This window comes from Mobula hypostoma, chromosome 12 (genome assembly GCF_963921235.1).
Source record: "Mobula hypostoma chromosome 12, sMobHyp1.1, whole genome shotgun sequence".
Taxonomy (NCBI): domain Eukaryota; kingdom Metazoa; phylum Chordata; class Chondrichthyes; order Myliobatiformes; family Myliobatidae; genus Mobula; species Mobula hypostoma.
Window position 1 is genome coordinate 72,740,332 of NC_086108.1, and position 23,389 is coordinate 72,763,720.

General features: G+C 40.5%; 1 protein-coding gene across 5 annotated transcripts in view; it reads left to right on the forward strand.

Annotated features, from left to right (window-relative positions):
- pik3r3b (phosphoinositide-3-kinase, regulatory subunit 3b (gamma)) overlaps positions 1–23,389 on the forward strand; it is a 585,349-nt gene that overhangs the window by 335,166 nt on the left and 226,794 nt on the right. For all 5 annotated transcript variants that reach the window (XR_010019924.1, XM_063064385.1, XM_063064386.1 and 2 more), the window contains 2 exons: positions 8,805–9,006; positions 10,783–10,868. Coding sequence is in view for 4 of the 5 variants with exons in the window: in XM_063064385.1 (XP_062920455.1) it covers positions 8,805–9,006; positions 10,783–10,868 (288 nt within the window). In the remaining variant the exon portion in view is untranslated. The remainder of the gene's footprint in view (positions 1–8,804; positions 9,007–10,782; positions 10,869–23,389) is intronic.

Consider the following 23,389-nt stretch of genomic DNA (forward strand, 5'->3'; position numbering starts at 1 on the left):
AACTACAGTAATTTGCAAGGCAATGGAAAAAAAAACACTGAAGAGTGGACTGGCAGGATAGCTCTTCTTGTGGCCAGTACACGTGATGGACTCAATACCCTGCCTCTGGCTGTTCTAGGACTTTGTCTAGGAGTCCTTGATTCATCTCAACACCAGTGGCTATGTCTGTATCTCTGTCCAACTGTCTGGATTTTTCTTCCCAGAAAGAAGGACTTGTATATAAATAGCATGCTTTCATTTGTCAGCCAGTGGAGCACTTGTATCGTCACTGCTGTATGGTAGGAAATGTGGCAGGCAATGTGTGCAGAGGAATGAGATACCAACTAGTCATACAATCATGGAAATTTCCACATTGAGATTGGCCAAATTCTTGACAGCCAAAAATGAGGTTTCTCCCTTCTTATAAAATTCAGTAGCGTCTAATAACGTAAATAATTGGAGAAAAGCCAGTGTTCCACACTTTGGTTTGATATTGATTGAGGGAAACTGTTAAAGAGTCATGGAGTTACACATTACAGAAACAGTCCCTTTTGCTCAGCTCATCCAAGCCAACCAGGCAACTATCCTGAACTTGTCTTTTAAATATTTTAATTGTCCAGCTACTCCACTTCATCTGGCAGCCTGCCTCACCTACCCACAATCCTCTATGTAGAAAAGTCTCAAGTCTCCTTTAAAGCTTTCGTCTGTCATTTCAAACTTTGCTCACTAGTTTTAGATTCCCATACACTGGGGAGGGGAAAAACTGTGGCAATCCACCTTATATATACCCCTCTCATGATTTTGAAAACCTCTTTTAGGCCACACCTCAGCTTCCTTCACTCCAGGGAAAACAGTTCCTGTCTATCCAGTATCTCCTTATAACTCAAATCCTCTCGTCCCAGCAACAATTTTGAGGATCTAGACAGTCTGAAGAAGCTCCTGAAATCCTTTTGGTTGTCTCTCATCTCTTCCTTCATTGATTTCATTTTTGATCACCAGCCATCTGTATCTTTCTTTGGCTGAGTCTGAATCTAATTGCATATTGTCTGAATGCAGTTTGTTCATAACTATGAGTTAATATTGTGAGCAACAGCCATATGTTTCAAAAGAAAGGTCTAGTCTTGTTTAAGAACTTAAGAGATAGGAGCAGGAATGGGTCATAGGGGAATTCATCGTTGCTGTAAAAAGATCATGACATCATTTTCCAAGAATATCTCTATATTCATTGATGTACTTAATATCTATTAATCTCTGTTTTGAATGAACATACCAATTGGACTTCCAAACATTCATGATCTTCTGAGTGAAGAAATGTCTCATCATCTCAGTCTTACATGGCCTAACCCTTATTTGCAATCTGTGGCCCTCTTATCCTAGACTCTTTAGCCAAAGGAAACATTTTTCCTGCTCTTAGACTTTAAGGATTTTGTAAGTTTCAATTTGATCTCCCCTGTCCTCTAAACTTTAGAGAATATAGGTTCAGTCTTTTCAATCTCTCCTCATAGAACAATCCCATCCCTCAAACCAATCTGGTGAATCTTCAGTAGACTTCCACTGTGGTATGTGCATTCTTTCAGGTACGGAGATCAGATCTGTACAAAGTACTCCGGGTGCAGTCTCAACACGCCCTACTGGATTGAAATAAGACTTCTTTACTCTTGTAAACAAACTTCGTCATGGTAAAGACTGGCATATCATTTATTCGCCTAACTGCTTTGCTGCACCTGCACGTTTCTCTTTGGTGACTTGTGTACAAGCACATCCAGGTTCATTTGTGTATCAACACTCCCCAGTCATTCATTATGTTACAAGTAGTCTGCTTTCCTGTTGTGCTCATCACGGTGGATCACCTCAAAATTTTCACAGTATATTCCATCAGCCATGTTCTCATCCATCCATTTGGTCTATATCCCCTTGGTGCCTCTTTGTATCCTCCTCTGTACTCAGAGTCCCACCTAATTTATTTTGTCCATAGCTTGTTTCTGTGATCAGCTAAGTTTATATTTTAAAGCAGTGACTATTTATCGCATGACTATGTTGTACCTCTTCTGATATTTGCAAAAATGAAGAAAATACTTAAGTCTAACTAGTCTGTATATTTCGTAACCAAACTTCCCAAAAGTTTCCATTAATTAACCTGTACAACTTAAGTCTAGGTTTTGTAATGAAATGTTTGCAGATGACACTATCTCAAGGATCCATAGCATTTAACTTGGAGTTAAACTGGGCTAGTTTCTCTTCATTATAATGGTTCCCCTTGAAGAATCAGCATCCATTTTCAGAGCTTAGTATATGTTGATAGCTTAATCTTCACTATTTGGATAAACAGAGAAAGACGGTCAAATTTATAAAGTACAGTAAGTATATTGTTTTTACTGGAAGTCTCTCTGCTCTCTTTAATTAACATGTTTTTTTTATATGACACAAACTGCAGACTAGTGAAATATACAGTGGATTCCAATTAATTGAGACACATCAGAACCAGTACGTTTTTGTCCAGTTAAACGTTGCCTTAATTAACTGAATTCATGGAAATAGTTAAAAGGGTATAAAAAAAAGACAAACTACCATTTAACTGAGTAAAAAATTATGTATTAAATCAAATACAGAACAAATCAGAACATTGCCAGTACTACTACAGTACTATAAAACTGTGTATTAGTTCCTACTAGTTATTGACGGAGGAATTAATGCAGTGTACACAGCCATGTTCTTTTGATTGACTGTAAATGAACAAAATCAGTGCAGACACCTAGTACAGATAATGGACCACCTTGAAACAATGCTTTCAGTGTTTGCATCTTCTGAATCTTCATTTTCATTGTAGCATTCAAGATGACTGTCAATACCTTCAAATTCTTTGCAGTTCCTAACTTATTGAAGTAGTCAAATCTTTTAATTTTCACTCTTGGCAGTTTCTGTCATCCCTAAGCCTGAATGCTTGAGCCCACAGTGAGCAAAACAATTCTGAATTGTCTTAATGCTTTTTTATTCATCAACTATCAATGACAAAATCACTGCTTTTGAACAAAAACACACACAAGTGACTCTATTTAAAAACTGTTTGTTCTAAGCACAGTGTAGTGTCTAACAGCCACACAATGTGCTAGTCAGAAACTGTTCTGTAAAAGTCTCCTGTCCCAATTTAGTGGCATTATGTCCCAAATAAACAAATAGAATCCCAACTATTTTCTCAATTTGGTTTTGTTCTTTAAAAGTTGCCCCAAATAAGCATCTGTTCCGATTAACTAATGACCCAATTATCCGCAATCCACTGTATATTCACTCTGATTATTGAATCTTAAGAGAATAACGTGCTAGCATGCAGTATATTTCAGTGGCAGGAGCTGGTGTTTAATTTTTATGAATCACTATGTTGTTCACCTGGTTATTTGGCAGATTTAAAGTCCATGTAACATCAGAGAGAGTCCATGTTAAATGCAAAGCAAATCAGGATTACAGATCTGGGAGCCTGAGAAGAATTAAATGAAGCCTAATATCAACTGTATGATATATTCTTAAATATATAGGAATTCAAAGTCTGTTGTCAAACCGAGAAGCTTTCAATATACCCCTGAACCTTGGTTATGTACTAAACAAACAAATCAAATTCAGTGCGATAAGTGACTAAATTTTGTTCTGTGCAGAATGAGGAATGGGAATTTTGTGACCAGGTTTTGTGCCTCAACAATGACAGGGAAAATTCCCCTCTCATTCCCACTACTGGAATTATTCTACGTAGACATCAGTTGGGGTCACTTACCATATGGACTTTACCATATGTGATTTTTCTGTTTCTCACACATCTAGTTAATTCACATTGGTATGGAACACAATTTCAGGCTCACAAAAATCATCCAAATAAGAGGGGTGATTGATAAGTTCGTGGCCTAAGGTAGAAGGAGTCCATTTTAGAAAACCTAGCATATTTATTTATCAACATATTCCCCTCCTACATGTACACACTTACTCCAGCGGTTGTGGAGCATACGGATCCCTTCTTTGTAGAAGTGGTCCACAGCAGGGGTGTTGATAAGTTCGTGGCCTAAGGTAGAAGGAGATGATTTATTAACTTCAAACTTTCTGCATTATCACTCAAAGAGTTGAACTACACGTGCATGTAACGAGAGCGTCTTGGACCTCCAGGTGGTCCACAGCAGGGGTGATTGATAAGTTTTGTGGCCTAAGGTAGAAGGAGATGAATTATAACGCAAACACAAGGAATTCTGCAGATGCTGGAAATTCAAGCAACACACATCAAAGTTGCTGGTGAATGCGGCAGGCCAGGCAGCATCTCTAGGAAGAGGTACAGTCGACGTTTCGGGCCGAGACCCTTCGTCAGGACTAACTGAAGGAAGAGCTAGTAAGAGATTTGAAAATGGGAGGGAGAGGGGGAGATCCAAAATGATAGGAGAAGATAGGAGGCGTAGGGATGGAGCCAAGAGCTGGACAGGTGATTGGCAAAAGGGATATGAGAGGGTCATGGGACAGGAGGCATAGGGAGAAGGAAAAGGGAGGGGGGGAACCCAGAGGATGGGCAAGGGGTATAGTCAGAGGGACAGAGGGAGAAAAAGGAGAGAGAGAGAAAGAATGTATGTATATAAATAAATAATGGATGGGGTACAAGGGGGAGGTGGGGCATTAGCGGAAGTTAGAGAAGTCAATGTTCATGCCGTCAGGTTGGAGGCTACCCAGACGGAATATAAGGTGTTGTTCCTCCAACCTGAGTGTGGCTTCATCTTTACAGTAGAGGAGGCCATGGATAGACATGTCGGAATGGGAGTGGAATGTGGAATTAAAATGTGTGGCCACTGGGAGATCCTGCTTTCTCTGGCGGACAGAGCGTAGGTGTTCAGCAAAATGATCTCCCAGTCTGCGTCGGGTCTCGCCAATATATAGAAGGCCACATCGGGAGCACCGGACGCAGTATATCAGATGAGTTATACAGCTCTCATTACATGCACATGCAGTTCAACTCTGAGTGACAGTACAGAAAGTTTGAAGTTAATAACTCATCTCATTCTACATTAGGCCACAAACTTATCAATCACCCCTCGTATTTATGATCAGCTTCTGTAACTTTGAATTTCTTAGAATCTAATGGGTGACTGGAGGAGTGCAAATGGATGTGTGTGGCTTAGCGTTATTGATCACACTAATAAGAGGGCCTCACATTCCTTATGTTCTGCAATATGTTCTAGTGAATTTGGCCCAGTACATCATGGATGAAGCCCTCCTAACTTTTGAGCACATCTACATGAAACTCTGTCGTAGAAAAGCAGCATCCATCATCAAGGATCCCCACCACCCAGGTCATGCTCTCTTCTTGCTGCTGTCATCAGCTAGAAGGTTCAAGATCCTCAGGACTCACACCACCAGGTTCAATAACAGTAATACTCCTCAACCTGAATAAAAGGGATAACTACACACAACATCCTTTGGACCATCATTGAAATATTCCCACAACCAATGATCACACTTTCAAGGACTCTTTATCTCCTTATCTCATGTTCTTGTTATTTATTGCTATTTATTTCTTTTTCATTTACACAGTTTGCTGTCTTCTGTGCTCTGGTTGGCCTTTCATTGATCTTGTTTAGTTAATTTTTGTCTTTTGATTTGCTGAGTATTCCCACAAGGTGATGAATCTCAGGGTAGTATATGGTGATACTTATACATATGTATATATTGTTATACACACACACACACACACACACTTGGATAATAAAATTTACTTTGAACTTTTGAACTTTCATATTGTTTGTGTAGCTGGATCTGGATCCTGGACTTCCTGTCAGATCACTGGCAGGTTGTAAGAATGGACTCCCTCACCTCTGCCCCTCTGACTCTCAACGCAGGTGCCCCTCAGGGCTGTGTACTAAGCCCCTTCCTTTACTCTCTGTATACCCATGACTGTGTTACAACCCACAGCTCCAATCTGCTAATTAAATTTGCTGACGACACTACACTGGCCAAATCTCAAGTAATAATGAGGCAGTTTACAGAGAGGAGGTCATCACCCTGACACAGTGGTGTCAAGAAAACAACCTCTCCCTCAATGTTGCAAAAACAAAGGAGCTGGTTGTGGACTACAGGAGGAATGGAGACAAGCTAACTCCTATAGACAACAATGGATCTGGGGTTGAGAGAGTGAACAGCTTTAAGTACATCGGCATAAACAGAATCAAGTATCTCTCGTGGTCTGAACGTACCAGCTGTGTGGTAAAAAAGGCACAACAGCACCTCTTCCACCTCAGACAGTTGAAGAAGTTTGGTATGGCGCCCCCCCCCACCAATTTCTAAGAACTTTCTATAGGGGTATGACTGAGAGCATCCTGACTGGCTCCATCACTGCCTGATATGGGAACTGTATTTCCCTCAATCGCAGGACTCTGAAGAGAGTGGGGTGCGAACAGCCCAGCACATCTGTAGATGTGAACTTTCCACTATTCAGGACATTTACAAAGACAGATACGTAAAAATGGCCTGAAGGATCATTGGAGACCCGAGTCACCCCAACCACAAACTGTTCCAGCTGCTACCGTCCGGGGAAACGGTACTGCAGCATAAAAACCAGGACCAACAGGCTTTGGGACAGCTTCTTCCATCAAGCCTTCAGACTGCTTAATTCATGCTGATGCAACTGTATTTCTATATTATATTGACTATCTTGTTGTACATAATATTTATTATAAATTACTATCATTGCCCATTTGAGCAGAGATGCAACGTAAAGATTTTTAATCCTCATGTATATAAAGGACATAAGTAGTAAAGTCAATTCAATTCAATTGTTCATGCTCAATATTTTAATAAAATCATACATCGTGATTATTTAGTAGCACTTTTGCTGCAGTCATTCAAAACTCCAATTTCACAAACGGGACGACATCGTCCTCAGTCTGTGCAGGAGGGAGCTAAAGTGTTCACAAACATCAATAAACCTGGAAGTCAATCACTCATTCCATGAGAAAAATGATTGGACGAAGGTAAAAATAAGGGCAAAATGCAATTTCAAATTAACTGATCCAAAGTTAGCAGTTTGGGGAAATAATTAAAAATGACAAATAAAGTCTCCAAAGGTTGTTCTTGCACATCGGTATCATAGTTGCTGGAGTGAAGGGAATTAGAATAAAAATTACATAATTGTACTTAATCTCTAAAGATGACTAATTGAAAGGGAGTTATTGGCATTAATGGGCTGTACAGCTTCTCATTCCGAACTTGCACATCTTATGGCAGATATCTGAAGTACCAATGTGAGGAATTACCTCATTTCACATGGTCTCAGTGGTGAGCAACTGTTGTGCTCTGAGTCCATTGCCAGCATCAGTAGGTAGTTTAAGAATTCTGTATCACACTTCATTTGATTTTAGATATTTTCCTGCCTTAGGGCTCATGGCAGGTGGTTTTTTGCAAGCACTGGTGATGTATCAGAAATTACTCAAAGTCAAATGTCAAAGTCGACTTTATTGTCACTTGCTCGAGTATTTTATGCATAGGTGCAATGAGAAAGTAATGCAGCAGCATCAAAGGCACAGAACAGCAGATAAGCAGCATTCAGAAGAAAAGTATAAGTTATACATAAATTATATATAGTGTTTACAAGAAACAGTACAATTCGACAATAAAGAACATATTACCATCCCACTAGCCTCCACATCCAGCTCATAATTCTCAGTAACTTCTACCATCTCCAAAAGGATCCCATCCCCAAGCACATCTTTCCCTCCGTCCCACTGTCCACTTTCTGCAGGGATCGCTCCCTAGATGACTCGCTTGTCCATTCATCCCTCCCCATTCATCTCCCGCCTGGGACTTATCCTTGCAGGTGGAACAGGTGCCACATCTCCTCCCTCACTACCATTTAGGGCCCCAAGCAGTCCTTCAAGGTGAGGCAACACTTCACCTGTGAAACTGTTGGTGTCATTTGCTGTATCCAGTGCCTGGGTGTGACCTCCTGTATATCAGTGAGACCTGACGTAGATTGGGAGACTGCTTTGCTGTGCACTATGCTCCATCCACCAGCAAAAGCGGGATCTCCCAGTGGCCACCCATTTTAATTCCACTTCCCATTCCCATTACGACATGCCAATCCATGGTCTCCTCTACTGTCGCAATAAGTCACACTCAGGCTGGAGGAGCAACACCTTATATTCTGTCATGGTAGCCTCCAACCTGATGGCATGAACATCGATTTCTCAAACTTCTGGCAATTTCTCCCTCCCGCACCCTTCATTATTCCCCAATCCCGGTACTCTCTCTCTCCTTGTCTCCTTAGCTGCCCATCAGCTCCCACTGGTGCTCCTCCTCATTCCCATGGTCTTCTACCCTTTCCAGTCATATTCCACCTTCTCCAGCCCTTTATCTCTTTCACCAATCAACCTCCCAGTGCTTTACTTCACCCCTCCCCTCTTCCAATTTCACCTATCACCTAACATCTTGTAGTTCTTCTTCCCTCTCCCCGTCCTCTTACTCTGACTTCTCACCTCTTTTTCCAGTCCTGATGAAGGCTCTCAGCCTGAAACATAGATTGTTTACTCTTTTCCATAGATGCTACCTGGCCTGCTGAGTTCCTCCAGCATTTTGTGTGTGTTGCTTGGATTTCCAGCATCTGCAGATTTTCTCATGTTTGTGATACAAAGGAATGTCCATTTGTACTGCACAGTGGTCAAAGTGGTCTTTGGGAAAACGATGAGTAGCTACACCTTACCAATTTATGGGGAATTGAAGCACATGTATAGTACAGAGTACACAAATCATGAAGTTTTACCTGAAGTAACACATGACATATGTCTCAACGTCATACAATCTATTTTATTCAGAAACCCAGAACGCTGATGAGTGTGTCCAACAAATCAGAAGAATTGTGGAATCTCCCAGCATGCCTCTGCCACACTGCCTTATTCTGCAGCACCTAGTGAAGCACTTTTGTAAGGTGTGTCAGTATGAAGGTGCAAACCGTCCCACACCAAGGCTTCTGGGCGAAATCTTCAGTGATGTCTTGTTTAGGCATTCACTATCAAGGTAAATGACATAAGAAATTAATCCTTTTTCTTGTATTTTTTAATATGCCGAACTCTGTATAAAAGCCATTTACTAGTCAATACACTGAATATTTAAAACAAATTAGCTTTAGGAAAATATCAGTTTAACCTAAAAATGATGCATGCGCTTATGATTGACTATATCCTTATGATCCAAAGCATGCCACTCATATGCAGACAACAGAGCAAGGTGTTGGCTATATGGAGTTTATGGTGATACCGCATTTTAATTTGATATGATTGTGAGATTCTGCCACATCAAATGTGGCATTTTTTCTAGATATTCAAATGTGGCATTTTTTCTAGATATCCTGAAATATATTTATAACTCCATAGTGGTTTCTTAGCACTAAGGTCCTGCAATAAATTCTCACCATAATAATACCTTTTGGAAGATTGTGAAAATAGTAAGAAAGAAGATTCAAGGAAGGAGTTTCATGGAGATAGTGCGTAGCTAGTGGTGCTGGCAATAACTGTGCTGATATATTTGTGGTTGCAGTCTATTCTTACACTAGACAGAAACATAATCTCATGTTTATTTTGTGTCACATGAATTCATAATGAGATACTTTATTCCATTTTGAAATGGTTTATGAGATTGGTTCCTCATAGTGCTGTATTTTTAGTTAATTATTTTAATTGGTAGAAGGAAAGCAAATAGACATGCCTTTTTTAATTGACTGTTTGGGATAGATCAGGGTTTACTTTGCGGGATGAGTAGATCAAGTGCAGTACTGTAGGTTAGAATGGTCCCCATTATAGTTCTGTGTGTTGTGTCTTATTGAAATGTAATGATAATAAGATGATGATGCAATCAATAATAATGAGACCAACCTAACAGACCACCTTTCTGTCAACAGTTACCTGTATTTTAGGTGACTTCTACCATTGATAAAAGACAGTCATATGATGACATAAACTGCAGTGATTTTAATTGAATAGAAAATTTCCTTCCTGACAGGGTATGAGATATTTCACTGAATCTTAATACCAACAAAATTATCTACAGTGGTTATGTAAAATGCTGAATGGCTGTTATGTTCCAGGTTATTGGAAATTTATAGTACCTTTAATCAAGTTTCTATAATTGGATCTTTATTTAATTAACTGAGAAATATGGGTGCTGGGCCAATATCCAGAGTGTAGATTATCATGAAGTTTGAACCATGTTGTTGAGAATATGAAGTAAATCAATGCTGAGGTTAACTGTTCAAAGCATGTAGTGGGTAGCAGTAATGGAAGGTGAGGACGGGTGGAAGAGGGAGATGGCGAGTCATTTATCAAACTTTTATTTGGTATATTTCCAGTTCCAATCTCACTTGTTTGACTGACAAGTTAAAATTGGTGCACCAATATTAAATAAATATTCTTCGTTCCAGCAGTAAACCACCTCCAAACTTTTCAATGCAACTCTTTGTTGACCTGGCACATATCAGAGGACAACAAATCAAATGTACTTGTTGCATAGTCCAAGGCTGGCGCGTGATTATAAGCTTTTGTCAGCAAATCTGAAAAGGCAGAAGAAGCTGTAGGAATAATGGGTTTATTTGAATTTCTGTCAGTGACTTGCAGCATTACCATGTCTCGCTCTTGATTGCTATTTATTAAACACTTCTCTGTTCAGTAAATTGAAGTCAGTGGCAAGAATTTGTAGAATGCCTATGTCATGCCAATGTTGTAAATTGTGTTTGGAACTGACATTCTGCCAGGCTGAATGTATACAGAAATGTTAAATGCTTGTTATATTTGCTTCCAGTGCTGATGTGAATCCAGAGCTCCACGTTAAGATCATTGAGGCACTTATCATGACTGGAGGCTTGGCTGAAATGCAAGTAGCACCAGGTAGGAAGCCAATATTCTTTTCCTCTGCTATGAAATCTCCTTGGCAGATGCTTTTTTTTCATCAACCAACATCATGAGGTATTTCTAAAAGTATCTTAGATAGCAACTAGTTACAATAGTCTCTTGTTGGCCTTCACACAGAATCCATTCAGATACAGAAACTATTTTCAATATTTTTTTGGATTTCTTCAAGTTTGTCTGAACCACTGAAGTTTTTTCTAAGATGATGCATGTGGGATCTTGTCCTATTAAAGGAACACTGATTTTATGTGGAAATATTCATCAAATTGATTTTTATTTGTATGGTTTGGAAAGGGACAATGATTTGTTATGGTGGCATTTCACACATTCTGCATTTCAATGTATTTTGTAACTGTGTCATTACATCAAGCTGAAATATATCTTATTTGCCCTATTATCTTTCTCAAACTATTTGGATGATTGAACTGGATCCAGGCATAAAGCAAGAGGAATAAATTACCATTTTGATTAGCTTATAAAACAGTTTGATATGGTACTAACTCATGCCTTATAACTAATCATAGATCAGTTGTTCTTATGTCCCATTGATCTGTACTGAGTTAGTCTGAGGCTAATGAATACCCATGAAACTGTACCCTAAGGGATCTTGGTGTCTGCTAGAAAATACAGGAAGTAATGAGTCCCTTCACTTAGCAAGACATTTGTGTCTTCCAATTTGGATTTGAGTCAATCCGTTGTCTTTAGCGAAGATTATACAGTACTGTGCAAAAGTCCTAGCCCCCCTAGTTTTTTTTTAATATGGTTTCACCTGGTACGGCTTCCAAATAGCCCTGATCTCCAACATCGCCAAGGCTGTCTGGGATTACTTGGAGAGACAAAAGCAAGTGAGACAGCCAAAGTCTGCAAAGGAACTGTGGCAAGTTCTCCAAAATGGAACAACCACCAGTCAAGTTTCTTCTAAAACTGCATGACAGTGTATCTAAGAGCATTAATGCAGTTTTAAAGGCAAAAGGTGGTCACACCAAGTATTGATTTGATTTAGTTTTTTTTATTGTTTACTGTTCTTTATAGTAATATTTTTTGATATTTAGAAACGTTTCACTTCATTATTTTTGAAAGCATCTTATAGAAGTTTTTACGCGTACCAGAGAATTTTGCACAGTACTATTTACCTCTGAAATAAGCACAGTGTCCGTCTTATGTTGGGTGCATTGTTGTATGAGGAGTGAAACTGTGCTTCTGAAAGAAATAAAGCATAACCTGCCTGATGAAAAGGAATATTTTCTCTATTATGCATTTTAATTTCTGAAATTACAGCTATGTCTGCTTAAGTATATTGAGGGCTGTGTATTCTATTGTCTCCATTCCCAGAGACAAAATTGGATGGCACTCGTTCACTTTTATATGATAATTCTTAATTGAAAAATCATTTGAGTTGCTATTACCTACTGGCTGCTGGCTTTGTTCTGCAGATGGCCAATTAAGACTAAAGCAATTTGTAGTTAATTGATAAATGAATTTTGTTCAGGCACTTATTACTGTAGCTAGAAACTGCAGAGACCCTTGTGTTATTAAGTTTACATTTGATTGGTGGCTTTATTTATTTTGAGAAATACATCTTTCCCTTTCAATTGTTGATCAAAGTAAAGGGCACTTCATGTATTCTGCTTCCAGTTTATTAGTCATTTAGAGTTCATCATGGGCAAGGTGGGAGGTGTGTGAGAGATAAAAGAGATTGTACATGGTTATCTTTAGGAATGATAACTCAGAGCTTGTGTTATTTTAAGTCTTGTGAAAGGATACCATTTGTTTGTTGTGTGATGTGGGAGGAATAGCTATATGCCATGATCTATTTTAGTTGGCTGTATTTGCCTCATATTTTATGGGACTGAGCACTCAGATTATTTTTGTTTTTAATGAACCTGTTTTGTTAATATACAACCCAAGAGTCAGTTTAATGGAACGCTAATTGTATTGCTTTCTGGAGTTTACCAGATCTAGAAGAAATTCTATGACAGAACGAAGAAACTAAATGTACCTAAAAAGATTTATCTCTTCGTACAATGTATTGTATTATGTATTTGGTTTTAGTGGGTAGTGCTGTGTTACAGGAATTGAATTGAATTGACTTTATTATGTATTTCCTTCATATACATGAGGAGTAAAAATCTTTAGGTCTCCGTCTAAATGTGCAATTTATAGTAATTTATAATAAATAGTATGTACAACAAGATAGTCAATATCACATTGAAATACAATTGTATCAGCATGAATTAATCAGTTTGATGGCCTGGTGGAAGAAGCCATCCCGGAGCCTGTTGGTCCTGGCTTTTATGCTGCGGTGCTGTTTCCCAGATGGTAGCAACTGGAACAGTTTGTGATTGGGGTGGCTCGGGTCCCCAATGATCCTTCGGGCCCTTCTTACACACTTGTCTCTGTAAATGTCCTGAATAGTGGAAAGTTCACACCTACAGTTGCGCTGGGCTGTCCACACCACTCTCTGCAAAGTCCTGCAATAGAGGGAAGTACAGTTCCCATTCCAGGCAGTGATGGAGCCAGTCAGGATGCTCTCAATCATGCCCCTATAGAAAGTTCTTAGAATCTGGGGGCCCATACCAAACTTCTTCAACCATCTGAGGTGAAGGAGGCACTGTTGTGCTTTATTCACCACATAGCCGTAATGTACAGACCATGTGAGATCCTTGGTGTTGTGTATGCAGAGGAACTTAAAGCTGTTCACCCTCTCAACCCCAGACCCATTGAAGTCAATAGGGGTTAGCCTGTCTCCATTCCTCCTGTAGTACACAACCAGGACTGTGTTTACAAGAGCCGTGTAAGGCTGATTACAAGAATAATGATCTAAAATAAACCCATGAACAAGAGGGAAAGATGCACCTTGCTTCCACCATAATCATAATGAAATTAGGATATTCAAAAAGTTTCTTCTGTCTATTCTGAAGGCATCTATGATAAAGTACAGAATAGATTTCCTAATGCCTTGTACTTACTGTGTGTTCCCGAGCAGGTACCTATAGGTGCTCTGTCCTTTCTCACAAACATAAGAAACATGAAGTAGTCAAGCAAGGTAAAGAGAAGGAGGAAGAAAGAAAGTGAAATCAGGAGAGCTTTTCCTGAGTGTGCTGCAGGCAGAGTCTGACATCTGGTGCAGACTAATCATTGCAGCAGACATTCCCAACAGAAAAGTACCACCTCCAACAAGAGAGAAACTGACTAGGCATTCAATGTCATGGCGTTCACTGAATCCCCATCTTCAACATATTGTGACATTTCATTGATGGAATGTGTAGTCAAGGTCTGGCAATGCTCCCTCTCAACTGCAGGAAAGAATTTGTTCTTCATGTAATACTACAGATATAGTACTCACCCAAGTATAGCTTCCAGTTTATCTGGCGAGCAAAATGGAGGTTATGATGCGCACATCTCCAGAGGAAAGGGGAAAGAATGTACTGAATGGAGCACTAACCTTGGCCTGTGCTGTTGTGATCTTTGGATCAAGCTGTGCAGGAACTCTGGGTTTACAAATACCATATCATCTGATATTCAGTCTGCCTCTGGGACTGTGAGGGTGGGCCCTGTCTGCATTTCAATTGAACAGTGATAGTGAATCCCGTCAGATAATTCTCTGAACATTCTATCAAAAGTATTTGACAGAATGGCTCATTAGCTGAAGTCCAAGTTGAGCACCAAGACCTTGCTTGCCAGTAAGAATCCTGACCAGCACCCCGTCTCAACTCCCAGCGCTCTCTGTAAAATCCTTTATGCATAGCCAATTTCTCAATACCACTCCAATCGTCCTAGATGAGACTGCAGTGGGAAAGAGACATTCAGAACGGGACATCTCCTTCTGGAATGTGCATAGAAACATAAAAACATAGAAAACCTACAGCACAATACAGGCTCTTCAACCCACAAAGTTGTGCTGAACATGTCCCCACCTTAGAAATTACTAGGCTTACTCATGGCCCTCTATTTTTCTAAGCTCCATGTTCCTATCCAAAAGTCTCTTAAAGGACCCTATCGTATCCATCTCCACCACCGTTGCCGGCAGCCCATTCCACACACTCATCACTCTATGCATAAATAACTTACCCTAACATCTCCTCTGTACCTGCTCCCAAGCACCTTTAACCTGTGTTCTCTTGTGGCAGCCATTTCAGCCCTGGGAAAAAGCCTCTGACTATCCACACGATCAATGCCTCTCATCATCTTATACATCTCTATCAGGTCACCTCTGATCCTGCGTCGCTCCAAGGAGAAAAGTTCATAAGGCATGCTCCCCAATCCAGGCAACATCCTTGTAAATATCCTCTGCACTCTTTCTATGGCTTCCACATCCTTCCTGTAGTGAGGCGACCAGAACTAAGCATCTGCTTAGAAGACCTGAAGTACCATCCATGTTTCATCTGTTCATTTGTGCAACACAGGGCTCCCAGCCTTTTGAGATATTCCCTGAAATTGAGAGAGAAATCACCTTCTGCTGAAAGATGTACTTTGGATCATCCCAAAGCTTGTTTGTCTTTCCAAAGCAAGTTTCTGTCAATAATAAAATGCACATTCCCATGTCTGTGGCCTGCTGAGGAATACACACATGTCAGGGAAAGGACATGGTTGCATCATGTCCTGCATACTGCGGTTCTGGAATTCTTGTTAGACACCCCTGAGACTTATTGCGTGTGGAAGGTGTGAGAGGGGGAGGGAGCGAGAGAGAGAAAAATAGTAAAGAAGTTAAAAAAATATATATACCAACTTGTCAGGAATGGAATGAGAAATCTTACACTGTGACTGATGCACTGAATTATTTACTTGCAAATTTTATGAACTAAGTACATTTTGATAAAGGAAGTACTGCAGAACACCATTGAGCAGAAAATTATAAAAGTAGCTCAGAGGTTGAGTGAATAGGGTGAGGGACAACTCCTACCTTCCAAAGCATTTTCATCATTTACAAGCCATTCTCTGTCAAGTGGTAAATGTTATTAGCTGAAGAGAAGAGAACCAGCTCAATTCCTTTGCACTCTCCATATAATAATCCATGCGATTTGTCTGAGGCAGATTGTTGGGTTGATATGATGCCCTTGAGGCTTCATATATCAAGATCTCTGGTTGGGAGCAGTTTAATTTTGCACAGCAGATATTGAGCTTCCACTGCCATACATGGTTGTTGATTGGCTTCTTCTGCAGTGGAAGGGGAGACTTGGCTGAGAGACAGAAATAGCGATTGGGTCCACGAGTCCGAAATTGAACTTGACTTTCACTTGCAGCACTCTCTTGGCTGAGAGGTGTTGTTATCGAAACAAACAATTCTTTGGGGCTTTACAGATTAGACACAGGGGGTAGATGCTTCCAGAGGCAGGAATCAGAGAATCAAAATAAGGGGCTAGCTTTTCAGAACAGAGATGAAAAGGAATTTCTATACCCAGAGATTAGTGAATCTTCGGAATCTTCTACACTGGAGGGCTATGGAGACTCAGTCAATACCTCAAGGTGGAGACTGATAATTTTTTTTAGGTCGTGAGGAAATATAGGGATGTGAGGTTAGTTCAGGAACATGGCACTGAGGTAAAAGATCAGCTATCATTTTATTGGATGGTGGAACAGACACATGAGTAAGTAATCTACACCTGTTCCTAATTCAAATACTCTTAGTAGCAAATGACCTTTGTTTAGCTTTCACAATGTTACTGCTGTTATTACTGATAATATTAAATATGGTCAAAGGCAGTAATTAAAATGGGTGGCCACTGCGAGATCCTGCTTTTTCTGGCGGATGAACCATAGATGCTTGACGAATCAGTCTCCCAATCTATGTCAGGTCTCACCGATATACAAGAGGCCACACCGAAAGCACCAGATACAGTAGATGGCACCAACAGACCCACAGGTGAAGTGTCGCCTCTCCTGGAAGGTCTGTTTGGAGCCCTGAATGGTAGGGAGGCTCTTTACTTCACCCCTCCCCGCTTGTGATTTCATCTATCACCTTTTGTTTCCTCCTCCGTTCCCCCCACCTTCTAACTGTGACTCCTTATCTTTTTACCTCCAGTCCCGATGACGGATCTCGGCCCAAAACATTGACTATATTCTTTTCCATAGATGCTGCCTGACCTGCAGAGTTCCTCCAGCATTTTGTGTGTGTTGCTTGAATTTCCAGCATCTGCAGATTTTCTCTTGTTCTTGATATATGCTGGTTGCATTGAGTCAGATAGTATGGACTTTTATGAGGATGATATCATAAAGTTGAGCAATAGAGGATTTGAGCTGTACATCTTACAGTGGGAAAACTATTTTTCTTGATTTCTAATTTAACCTTCATTTTATTGTAGCAACTATACGTGGCTACAAATAACATTCGTGTTCAACTAGCATAATCAAGTTTAACTTGGCTGCAAGAATCATATAATGTATTTACCAAAGATATATAAGCTTGGCAAAATAAAGCTCACAATGATTTTGTTATAATAGGAAAACTGTTTTGTTTTCTTATTTTATTTGCCCAAGACCAACATGATAGCATTCTCACAATTACAATAACTTTCCTGGGTTGGGACTATACATAGCACAATGTGAAACATAAACACTTCGACTAAACCCATGATATAATTTGAATAGTTTATTTTCCTCATGTAAACATTTTTGGTTATATAAAAGATCATTGACTCTTTGAGCAACATACATCAAAGTTGCTGGGGAACGCAGCAGGCCAGGCAGCATCTGTAGGAAGAGGTGCAGTCGACGTTTCAGACCCTTCGTCAGGACTAACTGAAGGAAGAGTGAGTAAGGGATTTGAAAGTTGGAGGGGGAGGGGGAGATCCAAAATGATAGGAGAAGACAGGAGGGGGAGGGATGGAGCCAAGAGCTGGACAGGTGATAGGCAAAAGGGGATACGAGAGGATCATGGGACAGGAGGTCCGGGAAGAAAGACAAGGGGGGGGGTGACCCAGAGGATGGGCAAGGGGTATATTCAGAGGGACAGAGGGAGAAAAAGGAGAGTGAGAGAAAGAATGTGTGCATAAAAATGAGTAACAGATGGGGTACGAGGGGGAGGTGGGGCCTTAGCGGAAGTTAGAGAAGTCAATGTTCATGCCATCAGGCTGGAGGCTACCCAGACAGAATATAAGGTGTTGTTCCTCCAACCTGAGTGTCGCCCCATCTTTACAGTAGAGGAGGCCGTGGACAGACACGTCAGAATGGGAATGGGACGCGGAACTAAAATGTGTGGCCACTGGGAGATCCTGCCCTCTCCGGCGGACAGAGCGTAGATGCCCAGCAAAGCGGTCTCCCAGTCTGCGTCGGGTCTCGCCAATATATAAAAGGCCACATCGGGAGCACCAGACGCAGTATATCACCCCAGTCGACTCACAGGTGAAGTGATGCCTCACCTGGAAGGACTGTTTGGGGCCCTGAATGGCGGCAAGGGAGGAAGTGTAAGGGCATGTGTAGCACTTGTTCCGCTCACACGGATAAGTGCCAGGAGGGAGACCAGTGGGGAGGGATGGGGGGGACGAACGGACAAGGGAGCCGCGTAGGGAGCGATCCCCGCGGAACGCAGAGAAGGGGGGAGGGAAAGATGTGCTTAGTGGTGGGATCCCGTTGGAGGTGGCGGAAGTTACGGAGAATAATATGTTGGACACGGAGACTGGTGGGGTGGTAGGTGAGGACCAGGGGAACCCTATTCCTAGTGGGGTGGTGGGAGGATGGAGTGAGAGCAGATGTACGTGAAATGGGGGAGATGCGTTTAAGAGCAGAGTTGATAGTGGAGGAAGGGAAGCCCCTTTCTTTAAAAAAGGAAGACATCTCCCTCATCCTAGAATGAAAAGCCTCATCCTGAGAGCAGATGTGGCGGAGACGGAGGAATTGCGAGAAGGGGATGGCGTTTTTGCAAGAGACAGGGTGAGAAGAGGAATAGTCCAGATAGCTGTGAGAGTCAGTAGGCTTATAGTAGACATCAGTGGATAAGCTGTCTCCAGAGACAGAGACAGAAAGATCTAGAAAGGGGAGGGAGGTGTCGGAAATGGACCAGGTAAACTTGAGGGCAGGGTGAAAGTTGGAGGCAAAGTTAATAAAGTCAACGAGTTCTGCATGCGTGCAGGAAGCAGCGCCAATGCAGTCGTCGATGTAGCGAAGGAAAAGTGACTCTTTGACTTATTTTTGTTGATTGAAATGGCTCACGTGAGGATGAGAGGAGCTTCTTCATTTCCTTTTGAATTACAGAGGTGCAACATGATCCTGTCCCCAAAGGATAATGACTCCCTGATACAGTATATTCACAGGAAGTAAATTGGAAGTGGCCATCCAGGAGATGCGGTAAAGGCTCTGTTATCAGGCTCGTGGCAGATTTGACATATACTAGTTTATCAGAAATATTGGTTAAGCTGATATCAACCCAGGTACTCCCTCAGCACTGCCCATGTGCTGGCCTTCGGCTGTCTCTGAAGTGACAGTTAGCTAAACTTTCAATATGCATGATACTGCTGGCTAGCAGGAAAGACAGAAAAGTTATCTTTTCTGCATAGGTTTCGGAATTGTATCTAGCGTTTTAAAACCTGTTTGGTGCTACACACAGTACTTTCCAGTCAAATTGCAGAGTTGAGCCCTTTCTGCCGTATTCAGCTTTATTGCACTCTACGTCGAGGAACTCTTTGGTCTATATTGTATTTTCATGATTGTTGTTAATATGCAGTTAAGCAACCATCTGGACTTTATAGCATGACAAACACATTATTTTTGACTGTGACTGTTGTACTGTGTGACAAAGGATCTTAAAAAAATTACAAAGGGCTTTCTATGTTATTATGTAGCAAAGTGCTAGTTTGAATGATTAAATGACAGAGGCCACGCTCTACTGCTGCTGTATTTTCCTGGAGCCCTTACAAAGGAGGGTCAGTACTGTTGCTGATGTCTACTGAAAGGAAGCCCACACTTTGCATGTATTGTTCTTCTGCAAATGTTAAACAGCATCTGGGATGTTGCTTCATGGATTGTGAATATTCAAACCAGACCTGCTGACTTCTTTGAACCGTTTTGCTGATGGCTCAGCGAGTTTGCTGAATTTGCTGAATAGCTAAGTTGGTTGGCGGCTAAGAAACCTCTCTCAGTACTGAGTCAGCTGATGTCAAGATGAAGCAGGAACAATGCCCTGGATTCCTGCAGATGACTGCTCTCCTGCTGTTGAGTGTGCACATGTAGTTGTAAGTTGAGAATAGGAGCACTGTTGGCTGTTTTCCAACAATTATCTAAACATGCACTTTTCTCCCCCAACATGCCCCCTGTTTCTCTCCCCCTCAACTTCAACCTCCCCATCTCCTGGATGTTGACAATATTGCTCAGGATGTGAACTAGTAACCTATAGCACACATGAATTGGAGCCAGGTTCCAGATTTTTGCTTATCTGCTCCTCAGGGGATGTTAGTTGTGTCAGGAATTCAGTGGGAAAGAGTAATAAAATTGACATGTCATCATGTCTTATAGAAATGCAACATTGCAGCTCAACCACAAACATTATTCCATTTCTCCAATAGTTTGAAATAGAACAGTAAACCTTGGCTTTTATAAAAATATACATGTAATCCTTTAACTCTTTTGGGTGATAAACAGCAAGGAAAATGTTTCAATCTTATAATTCAGTTTTGGTTGTTCTGGTAGCTTTATGAAACTACATAGTTGCTTTGGATTATCAGTCTAGTCCTAATGAAGGATCTCTGTCTGGAATGTCAACTCTATATTCCTTTCCATGCATGCTGTCTGATTTACTGAGTTCCTCCAGCACTTTGTGTGTGTTACTCTGGGTGTTGTGCGGGCACGTGGCCAAGTAGTTAAGGCGTTCAAATAGCGATCTGAAGGTCGTGAGTTTGAGCCCCACCCGAGGCTGCGTGTTGTGTCCTTGAGCGAGGCACTTAATCACACAGTGCTCTGCGACGACACTGGTGCCAAGCTGTATGGGTCCTAATGCCCTTCCCTTGGACAACATCGGTGTCATGGAGAGGGGAGACTTGCAGCATAGGCAACTGCCAGTCTTCCATACAACCTTGCCCAGGCCTGCACCCCGGAGAGTGAAGACTTTACAGGCGCAGATCCATGGTCTCGCAAGACTAACGGATGTGTTTTGTAACTTCAAAACATTAACTAATTCAAATGAAGATACGGGAGTCCAAAGTGCAGGTCTACTTTCAAGTTTATTTTAAACAAGATGGGCACGTAAAAACGTGGTAGTGTGGTGATGTATGCAATTGACGTATTTATACATATAACCCATAATAAGTTGTTTAAACAAACAAGAATGCTTAATCAAACAATATATCTACAAGATTAATCAAATATTACTTTAATATTAAATACATAACACCGGATTTCCAGCATCTGCAGAATCTCTTGTGTTTGGGTTCTTGCTCTATCTTTCCATTAATTCCGAGTCATTCCAACTATCTACTATTGTATCATGCACATTAATATCTTCTACTAGATAACTGTTGAAAATATTCATCATTTGGATGTCAGGGGTAAGTTTTTTATGCAGAGAGTGGTGAGTGCGTGGAATGGGCTGCTAGCGACTGTGGTGGAGGCAGATACAATAGGGTCTTTTAAGAGGCTCCTGGATAGGTACATGGAGCTTAGAAAAATAGAGGGCTATGGGCAACTGTAGGTAATTTCTAAAGTAAGTACATGTTGGTCACAGCATTGTGGGCGGAAGGGCCTGTATAGTTCTCTAGGTTTCCGATGTTTCTATGTTTTTAATTGCTTCATGACGGTCAACCTTTCACATTGACAAGCAGAGAATATTTTTTTTTTTTTGTTTTGCTGAAATCTTTTAAAAATTAATATTTCTAAAGCAAAATGATATTCAGATGTTCATACAAAATGGTCACAATCTCTACAGAATACCTCTTAGAGATTATTGTCATTATTATTCATATAAATTCTTACTTTTCTTCAACAAGGTTGATTGTGCAAGTCAAGCATTTAGTTTGGCACACTGATTTGGCCCAATAAAAGAGCAATTTTTCAACAAACTCTGACCAATCGCAAGCTTTATTTCTTCAGATGTAATGTTTTATACATTCTGTCATCATCAGATTTGCACATATTGTACAACAGAAATTATTTCTGAGAAGTTGGGAAAAAACTAAACTTTGAACTTAAATGTGCAGATATAGATGAAAGAGAGGTTCAAAAGTTTGAAAATATACATTAATTATTTTATTTGTTTGGACAAGATATATAAATGTGCTGAATTTGCTATTTGCATTAAGATATTGTCATATGGTTTATGCATATTAGACATTTCTAATTTATTATATTAATATCCAGTTATTCTAACACATCCTTGGCGATTTGACTCTCAATTGCCATGGGTATTTTATAATGAGAAACAGACAATTCTCCACTAAAAAAAATATTCACAGTTGGATTTTCAATAAGCCTTCTCCTGTTAGCCATGGTAATTGTAGACATAGCTGCTTGAAATGTGACAGTTTGACTCTCCACAGTGTCATGCCTAAAAGATGGGAAATCCAGCTCAGAGCTCAAACTGGGCAGGGTCATTGATGCATTTGCTACAGAGAGAGAGAGGGCAAGCCCAGGCAGCCAGTCAGCCCCTATCCTATGTCAAATGCAATTTGGGATGACTTTGCAGATGCTAGATGTGATTTATGAGGCTGTACTCTGAAACGGCTGGAGGAAATCGAATCTTTCCCCACTTTCTGCACAGAAAGGTGAGGAGATATTGGAAAAATGTATCTGAAGGACACTGCCTTGAACTAGTTCAGAGCTTGGGAAGTTTATCAAAGAGCCTTTATCTGATCAAAGATCAAACAGTAATGTCTGGGGACCAGGATGTGTCATTGCTGTATTGGATGACAAATATAAGTGTAAGGGGCTTGACATCAGTTGTCCCTGTGGATTAAAACCAGGCACAAAGCCAAACCTATGTCTGAACAGTTAGGGGCCTGCTTAGATTTCCTGTTTATCTTTTCTGTAAGAGAGGTTAAGCTTCATTATAATGTTAATTTATTTGATTTTAACAAAATCTTTTTCTGATGCATTCATTCAGTTAGTTTCAGTGTATTTATAGCCTTAAGGCTAAATGTTAAAAGCATTAAACTTTAAACTGGTACAAGTTTGCTTTTACATACACAATCCTTGTAATATCTCGTATTTCCACCCAGTTTATTCACCAATAATAGAGCAATTAAAATTTGAAATTCTCAGAATGGAAAGGGTGCAAATATGTTTTGAGGGCTGGAGGAGATTAAGATTTTAAGTGAAAATTTAAAGTTGAAGTATGGCTTAACCAGAAGGTCATATAGATCAGGACTTTAAATGTAAATATAAATGGGACTTTATCTGAGTTCAGAAAAATGGAACATAATTATAAAAGGAGGCCAAAAATAGGGGAGGGAATCAAGAATTGTATGCATCTGCTCTGCATGGACATTGATATTACAATCCAACATAGTTTCCCCATCAAACCTAAGGCATGGTTGCTCACTCTCTCCTGTCTTGTCAGTGTGCCAAATAGAACTCTT